At 37.6% G+C, this 14,357-nt stretch overlaps 1 protein-coding gene across 6 annotated transcripts in view; it reads right to left on the reverse strand.

The window, feature by feature from the left end:
* Positions 1–2,004: 2,004 nt before the first annotated feature.
* RPGR (retinitis pigmentosa GTPase regulator) overlaps positions 2,005–14,357 on the reverse strand; it is a 66,121-nt gene continuing 53,768 nt past the window's right edge. For all 6 annotated transcript variants that reach the window (XM_003815382.6, XM_034949835.4, XM_008968349.5 and 3 more), the window contains 2 exons: positions 13,415–13,506; positions 2,005–9,839 (listed from right to left, as the gene is read on the reverse strand). In XM_003815382.6, coding sequence (XP_003815430.1) covers positions 9,633–9,839; positions 13,415–13,506 — 299 coding nt within the window. In that variant the 3' untranslated portion in view covers positions 2,005–9,632. The remainder of the gene's footprint in view (positions 9,840–13,414; positions 13,507–14,357) is intronic.

Below are 14,357 nucleotides of genomic sequence, written 5' to 3' on the forward strand. Positions count from 1 at the left end.
CATGAGCCACCACACCTGGCCTGTTTTCTTTCATTACATTAAAAAATAATTACATTACCTTTTGGCTTTCACAGTTTCTGTTGAGAAGTCAGTTATGTCTTCATAGTGTTCCTTTAAATATGCCATTCTTCCCGACAGCTTTCAATACTTTTATGTTTGGTGGTGCTGTGGTCACCTCACAGAGGTGAAATGGATTTTCCCCCCAACACAAGATTTACTTATGATGATGTCACATACGCATCCAGAAGGTATGAAAATGTTTATTACATACATAATGAGTCTTACTGGGGAAAGCAGGCATGCACGCATCCTGAGCTGGTCGAAAAATGTCTTGAGAAAATAGAGAAAGAAGACTGGCTTGGGATTTTTATGGTAGTTGAGGGGTGGGGCTGGGATAAAGGTTCCCACATGCAGGCTGAGGCTTGAGTGTTTTGAACTTCCAGCTACTACCAAAGGAGGGAGCACCTGAGCTTTCTTGTTAGCTTGCCCAGACGTAGGGCAGAGGGAAACAGGGAGGAGTGGGCTTAAAAGTTGTCAACGAACATCACCAATGGAGTCACACTCTAGTACAGGTGTTAAGTAATTTTATTATGAATTAGTGTTGTTTTATATTTTTCTTGCTTGGGGTTTTTAGTGCCTCTTGAGTCTTTGGGCTGTGACCTTTCATTTTGAAAAGTTCTCAGAAATTTTTCTTCAATTATTGCTTTTGTTCTATTCTCTCTTCTCTTTTTGGGATTCTAATTACACATATATTTGACCTTGTCATACTACTACAAATATCTCAACAACTATCTTTTGTATTTTGCATCATTTTGTCTCTCACATCATATTTTCTTCTGGACTCTTTCAGTTTACTTTCTTTCCATCAATGTATCAGTAAATCCACACACTGATGTCTTAATTTTACTGTTTGTATTTAGTTCTAGAATTTAAAATTTATTATTTTTTTCACAGCTTCCATTTTCTACTAAAATCCTCACTCTTTTGTATTAATTCCTTGAAAATATTAAACTTCAGAAACAACCAATACCTCTTGGTGAAAAGCAGCCCCATGTGCCAAGCACATCTATTTGGGCTTCATTTCTCTCCCAAATTTTGACCTCATAATTCTTATTTTATTTATTTATTTATTTTTTTAGACAGAGTCTCGCTCTGTTGCTCAGGTTGGAGTGCAGTGGCTCGATCTCGGCTCACTGCAACCTCCGCCTCCCAGGTTCAGGCGATTCTCTTGCCTCAGCTTCCCAATTAGCTGGGATTACAGGCGCATGCCACCACACTTGGCTAATTTTTTTTGTATTTTTAGTAGAGACGGGGTTTCACCATGTTGGCCAGACTGGTCTCGAACTCCTGACCTCAGGTGATCTGAACCTCAGAATTCTTTACTGTCCTGATAGCATTCAGATACTTTCAAATTTGTTTTAATATATATACTTTAGTCCAAATTTTCTATCTGTTCCCAGTGGTAGGATGGTCTGAGTCACTTACTGGGAATTACTAGAAATCTAGACACTTGCTTTTAAATGCATGATTACATTTTACAAGACAACTGTCCCTGTTTGTAAAATGTCAATGCCATGAAAAAAATATGGGAAGAGCTCTTTTAGATTGAAAGAGACTTAAAAGACTAACAAACAAATGCAGGGCATGGACCTTGATTGATTTCCAGTTTAAATGAACCAGCTTGTAAAAGACATTTTGAGAAGAGCAAGGGAAATGTGAATATGAGATTGGGTAGCAGTTGACATTAGAAAATTATTGCTAAATTTGTTAGGCAAGATACGAGCACTGTGGTTACACAGGACAATGCACAAAATGTCATTTGTTGAAATGCATCCTGATATATTTAGGGTTGGAATGTCAGGATGTCTAGCTAAAACATGAAGCAAACATAGCAAAGTATGAGTGAAAGATCTATGTGATGGGTTCATGGGTATTTATTATATTATACTTTCTTGTATATTTGAAATATTTCAAAATAAAAAAGTTTTTAAAAACCACAACAGATTAATTTTAAATAAACAAGTTTTATATTCAGAGTAAATTTTCCAGCTTTCATTTCTAAAGTCTTATCTAGTAATTACTGAGGAAACCAACTTATACGTCTATCTTTTGCTTAAAGTTTTCTCCAATTGGTTTAAACTTTTATATTAATTTTCTAATTAATTGCTATATGCAGTAAATTAAATAATTGCAATAATTAAGGAGTCAATATAAATCTGAAGGCAAGTTGTAACATATGTTACCTATAAATATAAAATCAAATGTTCATATGCACAGAGTTTTAATGATTTTTAAGTAATTATAAGCTAAAAACAATACAATAGAAAACTTTTCTGTTGTAATAACATTTGTGTCCACAGGGGAAATTCTGTAAAAACTTTAAAAGTAGTGTAATACTATTTTGACAGGTTCTGAACAAATTACTTGGACAGACTGCTTTTAAACCTCAAAAGATTTTCTAGAATATTAAAAAGGTGTGCACCTTGGGACAGATTTTTTTTTTTTTTTTTGAGACGGAGTCTCGCTCTGTCACCCAGGCTGGAGTGCAGTGGCGCGATCTCGGCTCACTGCAAGCTCCGCCTCCCAGGTTCACACCATTCTCCTGCCTCAGCCTCCTGAGTAGCTGGGACTACAGGTGCCCGCCACCACACTCAGCTAATTTTTTGTATTTTTAGTAGAGATGGGGTTTCACCGTGTTAGCCAGGATGGGACAGATTTTTACCACTGAACCAGATAAGATCTTTCTTAAGTAAAAATAAAAAGTGTCTTATTGTCACTTACACATTCCTTAAAGTTAGATACAGTTCTCTAGCCCACTGCTACTTAAGACATCTCATCTATTATAATATACATAGTATACATATCAGATGAAAATAGAAGCAAGTGCAACTATTTGGGAGTGCAGCTTGCCGTGCCAGATAAGTTTTCATGTTGTAGTTTTAGTGAGTATTTTTAGGGTTAGGATAACATTTCCTGATGTTTTGGGTGATTAGTATTGAACAGTAACACTATGCCAAAGTAGTTCTCTGTCACAATTGTTAGAGGGACTGCTTATCAAGTCTGTCTGCTGTCTCTGAACTTTATTGTAGCTTCTTCCAACAGAAACATTCTACTTCACTGTTTAATACAGTTGCACTACCTCATGATCCTGACTCCCCACACTCAAAAGAAGGCTTAGTATGCATCTGTATGCAACAGGAAACTTCAATTACCTTAGTAGAATGATCACTTTTCTAGTCAATTCTTTAACTCTCATTTCATGCTTAAAATCTCAGATCAAATTAGGAAAGATTACAACTAAGATAAATCCAGGGCCTATTTCAACATGTTTTCCTTGTAAACTAATTTCTCTTGCCAAAATAATGTACTTTGTTTAAAATAGAGGTCACAACTTGGCCCCTTGAGAGCCAAATTTAGCCTGCAGTTATGGTTTGGCCCTTTCTAAGTTTACACACACACACACACACACACGCATGCACACGTGTGTATGTGAATGAGTTATCCATATAAAAACCCAGATTTCCAGCTTCTTTTTAAAACAGCTGAGGGGCTGGCAATCAGAGCACAATACTGGGAAACAGAGCAATTGCCAGCTAGAACAGACTGGCAGCAGCTCCAGTGTGCTTACCTGCCCAGCCACTGAAAACAATTTAGTTATGTGACTCCTAGTTTACATGCATTGTTTGTTCAATTCAATAAAGTATCTCCCTCATTCCTGAGATGAAGATTTTCCAACCTTTTGATTTGCCTCCTGTTTTTACTTGCTAGTTTCTTATTCTTACAAGGTAAAAAAGTAAAGCACATGTTAAAGTTCTGTCTAAAAAGATACTCTAAGCCTTTTTTTTTTTTTTTAAACAGTCTGTCACTCAGGCTGGAGCGCAGTGGTGTGACTTTGGCTCACTACAATCTCTGCCTCCCAGGTTCAAGCAATTCTCCTGTCTCAGCTTCCTGAGTAGCTGGGATTACAGGCGAGCACCACCATGCCTAGCTAATTTTTGTATTTTTCATAGAGATGGGGTTTTGCCATGTTGGCCAGACTGGTCTCAAACTGCTGAGCTCAAGTAATTCACCCACCTTGGCCTCTCAAAGTGCTGGGATTACAGGTGTGAGCCACCAAGCCTGGCTGGTACTCTAAGCTTTTTAAACAACTACTATCAGATGAGAAATCTTTAAATCACAGGCCCCGGCAAAAGGAAATATTAAGTATGGAAATACTTTCGATTTTGGTTGCCTCACAGAATCAAAGTGGGCAGAAAATCTCTGAATTCAAGTTGAGGAACATAATACAGAAATCAGTATGGCTCTGTCCCATAATAATTATTCTGCATCTTATCTCTAATCCTGTTGCCACTTGGGTCTCCTGTGGGTAGAGGTCTATGACAATAACTTCTTTCTTGTTGCCAGCCTTGATGATTATAATACTAGTTGACCAAATGTTCCCCTTTTGGATGCTTCTGACGGTGTTCTGTTGGAAGAGACAGGGTCTTCCCTGCTCATGGAAAGACTCTGTTTTCCCTTTATGGATTTATAATAGCGTATGGGTAACAGAATTGTACTGCAATGAAGCATATGGCAAGTATTTTAAAAAATGGAGTTTAACCTTAAAGCATGTGCGTACAAATTTCTGAGAAACAAATCCTTGTCTGAACACTACAAGTGTAGATGTGATCATTTGTTTAGTCATCATTTAACATTTAATACTTGCTCATTGTGTCTAGGATACTGAAAAAGATAACCCTGACAATTCCTGCTTTGATGTAACTGGAGATACATTAAATGAAAGTTTTAACATCACAAAGAGCCTCCACTGGAGACATATCATTAAAAATCTAGGATTCAGCAAGAGTCTCTAGAGAAATAATTTAGGAGACTAGACACTATAAACAACTGAAGGGTTTTCTTGGTATGATGTGTAGCTGTCAAACTGAAGCACCGATACGGGCTGAATTTTGTTCCCCCAAAAAGATATGTTGAAGTCCTAACTCCCAATGACTCAGAATGTAATCTTATTTGGAAACAGGGTCTTTAGAGAGGTAATCAAGTTAAAAGGAATACTTAGGGTGGGTTCTAACCCATTACGACTGGTGTCCTTATAAAAAGAGGAAATGTGGACACAAATACACACAGAAAGATGGTATGAAGACAAAGGACTCCAGTGATACATTTACAAGCCATGGAATGCCTGAGACTACCAGAAGTTAGGAGAGAGACTTGGGACAGATCCTTCCCAGGTCCCTTCAGAGGGAGCATGGCTCTGCCAACACCATGACTTCAGACTTCTGGCCTCCAGAACTGCGAGGCAACACATATCTGCTGTTTTAAGCCACCCAGTTTGTAGTACTTTGTTAAGGCAGCCCTGGGAAACTGATATTACATAAAAGCACCTTTCAAAACTACATTTTCTTATTATATAAGGAGGGTCTTTTTAAATGCCAAATTTTCTTTATCTTAAATGTTTTGACATGGATTTGCATGCTCTTTTATAAGACCTAAAAATCTTATCACTGCTGATATTTAAAAAATTAATACCTATTTAACATTCGATCCATAATATAAGTGAACAATGTCAATGACTCCCTAATGCTCAAGTCAATGGATTCTATTTTTCAGGTCCCATTAAGGTCAGTAAGAAAGCCTTAAGTAGTATCATTATAGAGAGGAGAAAGGAATGAATAGGAAACATAACAAATATAAGTAGTTTGAGGATTAGAAGAAATCATTTAACTTTTTGTAAAGCTATAAAGTTATCAGTAAGGGCGGCCAGGAATGGTGGCTCAAGCCTGTAATCCCAGCACTTTGGGAGGCCCAGGCAGACAGATGGCTTGAGCCCAGGAGTTCAAGACCATTCTGGGCAACATGGTGAAACCCCATCTCTACAAAAAAATACAAAAATTAGCCGCTCATGGTAGTGTGTGCCTGTAATCCCAGCTACTTGAGAGGCTGAGGTGGGAGGATCACTTGAGCCTGGGAGGTAGAGGTTGCAGTGAGCCGAGATCATGCCACTACACTCTAGCCTGAGTGACAGAGCAAGACCCTGTCTCAAATAAATAAATAAGTTATCAGTAAATGCAACTCCATTTATTTTTGAAACTAGTAAAATTGATCATTATATTCAATTCTATTGATTATCTCTTCTGTGTTTTTAAAGAGTTCTCAGATATTAGTTTGTTTTTCAAGTTTAGTGTCCATTAATCTCCTTTCCATTCACTTAGAAAATAGGTTTTAAAACTGCCATAATATCTCCTATTCATCATCAGAGTCACACCCCATTTTCTTCATTTTACTCACATGTAACTGTAACTGTGTTTTCTTAGTTTCTGGCATAACATCTGGCATATAGGAGGTACTTGGTAAGTATTTCTTCAATGTAAATGCCAGATAGGGAACCAAATTTAGAAAAGAAATATAATACAAGTATTCAAAGCCCAAGGGCAGATGGCTGGTATGTTTTTATAGAAGTATTTACCCTTATTATTAAAATTGTCTCTTGGTGTTGATGATTTTCAACAAACCACCTTATTAAAAAGTATAAATTGTTTTGAGACCTCTAACAAAGCAGGGATATTTCATCTGCTTGGTAAGGTTTGTCTCATGCACCTCCTCCAAGTGTTTTGACTTAATCCTTTCTTTGGAAATAAGCTATTTGCCTAAAAGCTATTTGATTTCCTTGGTCTCTAAGCTGTCCCTTTCTCCTTTTGAATGACCGGCCCAATGATCAGTACAGCGGGGAGGTTCTGACGGTCTTTATGACCCTTGCCTTCTGGTATTCATGCCCTTGTGCTATCTCCTCACTTTATTTGAGTGTGTGTGGGACCTGTGACTTGCTTCTAGCCAGCAGAATTTGGCAAAGATGGATGTCACTTTCATGATCATGTAACCTAAAATTATGACCTCTGTCTTGTTAGCAGACTCTATTGACTCTTCCTTGCTGGCTATGATGAAGGAAGCCACCATACAGACAGGTTCTTTCCCATAATACAAGTGCTATTAGTTTTTACTGCTGCACAATAAATTACCATAAATTTAGCAGACAAATACTACATGTATTTATTATCTCACAGTTTTTATGGATCAGTAGTCTGAGTACTGCTCAACTGGGTCCTCTGCTCAGGGTCTCGCAAAGTTGTAATCAAGGTGCCAGCCAGGGCTGTGGTCCAATCTGAGGATCAGGTTCCTCTTCCAGGCTCACTGGGTGCTAGCAGAATTAAATTTCTTGCAGTTGTAGGACTGAGGACTTCCGATCCTAAAGGCTGTCCACCACTCCCTGGCACATGGCCCTCTCCCTAAATATGGCAGCTGGCTTCTTCAAGCCCAACAGGAGAGCATCTCTGCTGTTTTGAATCTCTCTGACTTCTTCCAAGTCAGACTTTTAGAGCCTCTTAGAAAGGGCTAATCTGATTAGGTCATGGCCACTTAGGATTATCTCTTATTTGCTTAACTTCAAGTCAACTAACAAGGAATTTTAATTACATCTGCAAAATCTTTTATCTTTTCCACATAATGTAACGAAGCAAAGACGTGACATGCCGTCATATTCACTGGTCCAACCCACACTCATGAGGAAGGGATTATTGAGAGCATGTGGCACCAGCAGGTGAGAACCTTGGGATTCATCTTAGAATTCTGCCTACCACGACTGGCATATCTTACTACCACTTGTGAGCTTTACTTCCACTTGACTCCTATAGTTTATATTTTAGTATTTTTGCAATACTGTACTATCATTGCAGCAGCCACTTTTTATTATATTTACCTTTAATAAAATTAAAATTCTACTAAATGTAACATTTACACAGAAGACTATTTTTTAAGATTTCAAAATCACATCTATTCTGAACTAACATCCTTACAACCCCTGTGCACGAAACGCAAAGATGAAGTTTCTTTTTCTTTGTTTAAATGGGGCAATGGTCACCATGACTGAAGAATAAAGTGTTCTATTTACAAGCTAGAATGGGGAAAATGAAGATAGTTTGCTTTGTTGAATAAGTAGTACCTGAGAGCATAAGCAAACAATGTTTCTATCAGAGTAGACTTGATAGGGTTTGGATGTTTGTTCCCTCTAAATCTCATCTTGAAATGTAATCCCCAGTGTTGGAGGTGGGGCCTGGTGGGAGGTATTTAGGTCATGGGAGCAGATTCCTCATGAATGCCTGGGTGCTTTCCTCTCCCATAATGACTGAGTTCTCACTCAGAGTTCATGTGACATCTGGTTGGTTAAAAGAATGTGGCACTTCCACCCTCTCTCTCTTGCTTCCTCTTTCGCCTTCCATGTGACGTGCCTGCTCCCGCTTTGCTTTCTGCCATGAGTAAAAGCTAACTGAAGCCTCACCAGAAGCTGAGCAGATGCCACTAAGCTCCCTGTAGAGCCTACAGAACCATGAGCCAATTAAACCTCTTTTCTTTATAAATTACCCAGCCTCAGGTAATTCCTTATAGCAACACAAAAATGGACTGACACAAGACTTAGCAGCTTTATCCTTCCTATTCTTTGTGGCAGAGCACTGTGTGACTGAACCAAATGTGGTTACCACTGTCAATGCCAGGGAAAGCTGAAATGAGCAAGCCTAGCTATGTTCACCTCTCCTATGGTGGTGATCGGTGGAATGGTCAAACACTCCAGATGATACCAAATAATCTGCAATGTTTTCATGGCAAGTCATTTCCCTAAGGAAAGGAGTAGGGGCTGGGCACGGTGGCTCACGCCTGTAATCCCAGCACTTTGGGAGGCCCAGGCAAGCAGATCCCGAGGTCAGGAGTTTGACACCAGCCTGGCCAATATGGTGAAACCTTGTTTCTACTAAAAATACAAAAAATTAGCCAAGTGTGGTGGTGTGTGCCTGTAATCCCAGCTACTCGGGAGGCTGAGGCAGAAGAATCGCTTGAACCCGGAAGGCAGAGGTTGCAGTGAGCCGAGATTATGCCACTGCACTCCAGCCTGGGCAACAGAGAGAGCTTCCATCTCCAAAAAAAGAAAGGAGTGCTGGGAAGCAAAGAAACTTCTGCACTCAGTTTTCCACAGATGTACCATTTATACAGTTGCACTGAAATTTTCTTTACTCAGGGGTAAATGCATTTTGCATACTTCTATATTTTAAAATTATTTTTGCCCCCATTTTGTCAATTGCTAATGCCAAGTACCTCCTAATTTTATTAATACTTATCAATTTTAACAGTGGAACTGACCAGATATAGTTTATTAAAATATGTTCATTATAAACAATTTTACCTCAGTTTTGTAAAAATTGTAAATACATCAAAAACTGTTACAGTGTCATAAGATTGCAAATATTGCCTTATAAAATTATAAAGAAGTAAAATTGTTTAGTAAAAACTAGGAAATATCTTATTTCAATTTTCCACATATAAAAATATATTTTTTATTGCAACACTGAACAGTTAAGGCCACAACACTTTAGGGAGAATTTGAGATACACATATTTTGAAATGACTTGTTAAAAATATTAGCATAAATAAATATCAAAACTGGTCACACTTATAGAAGCTGAATAAAACATATTAAGTCTTATATCTTTAAAAGACTACTATCAGAAACTTTACTTCATAAGTTATAACATTTTTCAAGTATACATTACAATACACTTGGTGACTGTGAAAACATAAATATATATTTATAGTATTGTACAGGATTTTGATCTTCTCTCTGTATTTGTTGGTGGGATATTCTGATGATTCTGACTCATGTGGTTCTGGTCGGCATCTTTACTATCACTTTTTAAAATGATCTGCTCTCCTATGGATTTTATCTCTGGGAGCGGCTCATTGTTATTCTTGACAATCTTTTGATTTATTGAGGGGACTCTTTTGAACAGAAAAATCTAGGAAAAAAACCACACACACAAATATTCATTTCCATAAGTGAAACATTCACTTAACAGTATTTAGGGGATATCATTTTCAACACGTAAGAACATGATTTTGTCATCTCTTTATGGGGCACCACATGTACTATGGTGCATTCTTAGCATCTGTTAGAGTTTTTCCTTTCACCAAAAGGCAGTCAGGATTCCACCCTAAAACAAGACCTCTCAGGGTCTAACATTCAACACCATCAACACCTTGGTGATATATTATCTTTTTCTTCAAAGAACAAATTTAATGTTTCACTTTGTTAAGTTGTAAGAGAAAAAATATATAAAAACCTACTTAAAGTTACCTATTGTAACTTTTAAATGTATCCAGGAGGGGTCATTTTCAGGACATGTCTGTGATTCTCAGTGTATCGCAGCTACAGTGAATTTCTATTGTAATATTCTGAAGAAGGACGATGTACCTCCCCATTCCTGTAGATGAGAACTTCTGGCAAAAAAAGTTAATGCTGCTTGGCCGGGCGCAGTAGCCCATGCCTGTAATCCCAGCACTTTGGGAGGCCGAGGCGGGCGGATCACGAGGTCAGGAGATCGAGACTGTTCTGGCTAACACAGTGAAACCCCGTCTCTACTACAAATACAAAAAAAAAAAAAAAAATAGCCGGGCGTGGTGGCAGGCACCTGTAGTCCCAGCTACTTGGGAAGCTGAGGCAGGAGAATGGCATGAACCCGGGAGGCGGAGCTTGCAGTGAGCCAAGATCGCGCCACTGCACTCCAGCTTGGGCGACAGAGCGAGACTCTGTCCCAAAAAAAAAAAAAAAAAAAAAGTCAGTGCTGCCAAATGATGGCTGTGTGAGCCCTGTGTGTGGGTCTGAGTAGGCAGTCGAATATACAGAGCTGCTGCTCAGGGGAGGCTGGGGCTGCAGATATGTAGAATATAGATAATAGCTGAGAGATGAAAGTAGCCCCGATAACCCAGAGATTCCAGGCAGGTAGAAAACAGAATATAAGAAAAGAGGCAAAAAAGAGCAGAGTGAGAGGCAGGCAGAAGAGGAGCTAGAACTGAGGACCAAGGTTTGTAGGTGCAAAATTGGGAAAACTAGGCAGCTCAGAAGTCAGGAGAGAAAAATACATCAAGAAGGGAGTGGCCAACAGGGCATGTATGTGGAAGAGATGAAGGTGATAAAAGTTTCATTTGATTTAGGCCCTTTGAGAATGTAGCCAGGAAGAAAATAGGATTATTGAAGAGTGGTAACACAAATAATGGTTTTGACAAGATGCCAAAACAAAAAGCAGGAAACAAAAACCAGGTGAAAACTTGGCTCTTCCAGAAATAAAAATGGTGCTAATAATAATAGCTTACCTCTAGCTTTAAAGAGTAGAGAAACTAGGGTAAAAAGTGATAATCCAAAAAGTAAGAGTCTAGAAAAAGGATCTATGGATTAAAATGGAAGAACTCCTGTTCCTGCTATGGTGAAGAAATACACAACTTCAAAAAGTCTGCCACTATAAAATACCAAGAAATGCTGATTAAGTATAAAAAATATAATTTTATAATGTGCAGGTAATCTCCCCAAAAACTAAGGGAAATCCTCGTAGACCAAAAAAGAAAGAAGGAACAGGAAGCCTCAGAGGTGATTAAGAACTGAAATAGCATCTGCTGACTCATAACTTAGACTTTTAACTTTGAAACAATTTGATCTCACAAAATGAGGGGAACTGGAACTGAGACCCCTACATAATGTGAGGACCTTCTAAGTACTATGCCCTTAATATAAGTCTACCTACAAACATTGTGGTCTACCCTTAAATGAGAAATGAACTTAAAGTGGTCCTTCAGTCACTCCAGAGCTAATAAAGGCTAATGCAAACTCTCTATAGATAGACTTACTCTAACAGAGGCCTTAAAGGATTTCCACAAAAAAAGTCCCAGTGAAACATGAACTCACAATACAAATTTCAAAACACATATGGAAACAAATCACCATTAGCAAGTCAGCCAAAGCAACACACATATTTAGACTCCTAAGAATGACATTGGAATTACTAAATACAGAATGTAAACTAAGTGTGCTTAAATTAAAAGACTAGAATAAAAAAAGTAAGCATAAAACAAGATACTGATTTTAAAAGACCAGATTGATTTGAAAAAGAACAAAAATACAACTTCACTTAAAATGTGAAAGATGTTATCACTGAAATTAAAACTTTAAATAGGTAGGTTAAATAGCCAAGCAGTCTCAGCTGAAGAGAAACTATGAAATTGATGAAGGCCCTGAAATTACCCAGAATATCACTTACACATAGAAAACATGAAGGTGATATTAAAAGACATGTACCCATAAAATAAAAAGTTTTATATCAGAATTTGAAAGAGGGGAGAGAAAATATTCAAATATATAATGGATGAGAATTTTAAAAAATTTGACAAATGACATGAATTCTCAGATTCAAGAGTCATAATAAATTCCAAGTAAGTTAAAATTAAAAATTCCATACCTGCTGGGCATGGTGGCTCACTCCTGTAATCCCAGCACTTTGGGAGGCCAAGACAGGCGGATCACCTGAGGTCCGGAGTTTGAGACCAGCCTGACCAACATGGAGAAACCCCGTCTCTACTAAAAGTACAAAATTAGCCAGGCATGGTGGCACATGCCTGTAATCTCAGCTACTTGGGAGGCTGAGGCAGGAGAATCGCTTGAACCTGGGAGGCAGGATTGTGGTGAGCCAAGATCGCGCCATTGCACTCCAGCCTGGGCAACAAGAGCGAAACTCCATTTCAAAAAAAAAAAAAAAAAAAAGAAAATCCATACTTAAGCATCTCATAGTGAACTGAAACACACCAAAGACAATCTAAAAAGCATACATAGAGAAATGGCAGGTTATATACAAAGTTCTCAGCAATTATACTAAAGCAAAATTATAGACAGCAATAATGGGAGCAGATACTAAGAGAAAATAACTGTCAATGAGCCACACTATCATTCAAGAACTATGGTAAAATAAAGACATTTTCAAGTGAACAGAAACTAAAAGTTTTAACTGTCAACAGACATCTGTGATAGGAACTTCCAAAATATTTCTTCAGGAAGAATAAGAATTCCAGAGGGGACATCTGAGTAAAAAAGTAGTATAAAAAATACTAAAAACATACGATTTGTGATGTTAAAAAATTTTAAATACTGGGTACCATAACTTCTAAAATAAGAAAGAAGAGGTGATAGGCAAGAAAATTCTTCTAAGGTGCTGGCATTATTTGGGAAAAAGATAGGAACACTGATGAGCTTTAGATTTTAGGTATGCATGTTAAAAATGTCAAAGACAAAATCCAGCTGTATAGGCCATTTACAAGAGACACATCTAAAACATAAGTTAAAGTAAAAGGATGAAAAGAAGATCATCATTCAAATGCTAACCAAAGGAAAGGTAGTATATTAAAAATATGCGACATCACCTGAAATTCTTCAGGTTTTGGGGCCATAAAAACTCATATTAAGAGAGTTAAATTATGTGGATTGCCATATGAAAAGTAAAACAAACAACTGAATTCAAAAGGATCAAAAAAGACAATTCATTTCACTTACCTTCTTTGTTTTTTTCATGTCTTTGCTTGGTGTTGTTTCACTGTTTTCTAGGATTTCTAATGAACTGCTATCTGCATCATCAAGCATGTATCCTACAATTGGATCATTCAGAAATACTAGTTTTAACTAACAGGAAAAAGACAAGACCTGATGCTCTCAGTGAAACTCTATGAACCCTGAGTTGTGGGGTAATACGAAAAGAGCTCACCCCTGGAGTAGTGGACAATATCTACACTGCATATTTCCTGAAAAGTTGAGTTAAAGTGAAAAGCCCAGAATGACCTCACCAACGTTGTAAATGTTTAGATGACCAGTATCCAAATATAGCTACAAAGGTAATAGTCAATGTTAGAGAAGACTTCTGTAAAATACAAATTACTTTAAAAATTAACCTAGTTATAATTACATTCTTTGTACTCAAATGGACATGCTATTTTTTGGTGTTTCAAATTAATCCACATGTTGTATATCTGAATAATTATCTTTAAAGTATACTTGTGAAGCATATGCATTATTTTAATTTTATATTATCAACTACTTTAAGCTTATATTTAATTTCTTTGTAGTGCTTTAGGCTACATGTTAAGAATACTTAGAGGTGATACATTTTTTAACACTTGCCTAAAATATTCTAAAACTTACTACTCTTGTGGCAGAAGTTAAAAGGAACAGGATTAAGGAAACTATTCATTCTTCAGCTTAAGTTTAGATCAGATATCCAGTATTACAGATAGTTATTTTTTTATGAGAACACAATCATACTGCCGTGTGATGGTGTGGAAACAATGTGGGAGTCATACTACAGAAACACAGATGATTTGTGTCTAGATTATGTAGATCTCAAGGGCAATCACAGTCTCCTCTATTCCACAGCACCTGCTCTCTGACACTAATAGGTAGGCTTGGGAAAGAACTTCTCTTCAGTATCTACGGTAAGAGACTC

Source organism: Pan paniscus, chromosome X (assembly GCF_029289425.2).
Source record: "Pan paniscus chromosome X, NHGRI_mPanPan1-v2.0_pri, whole genome shotgun sequence".
In the NCBI taxonomy this organism is placed as follows: Eukaryota; Metazoa; Chordata; class Mammalia; order Primates; family Hominidae; genus Pan; species Pan paniscus.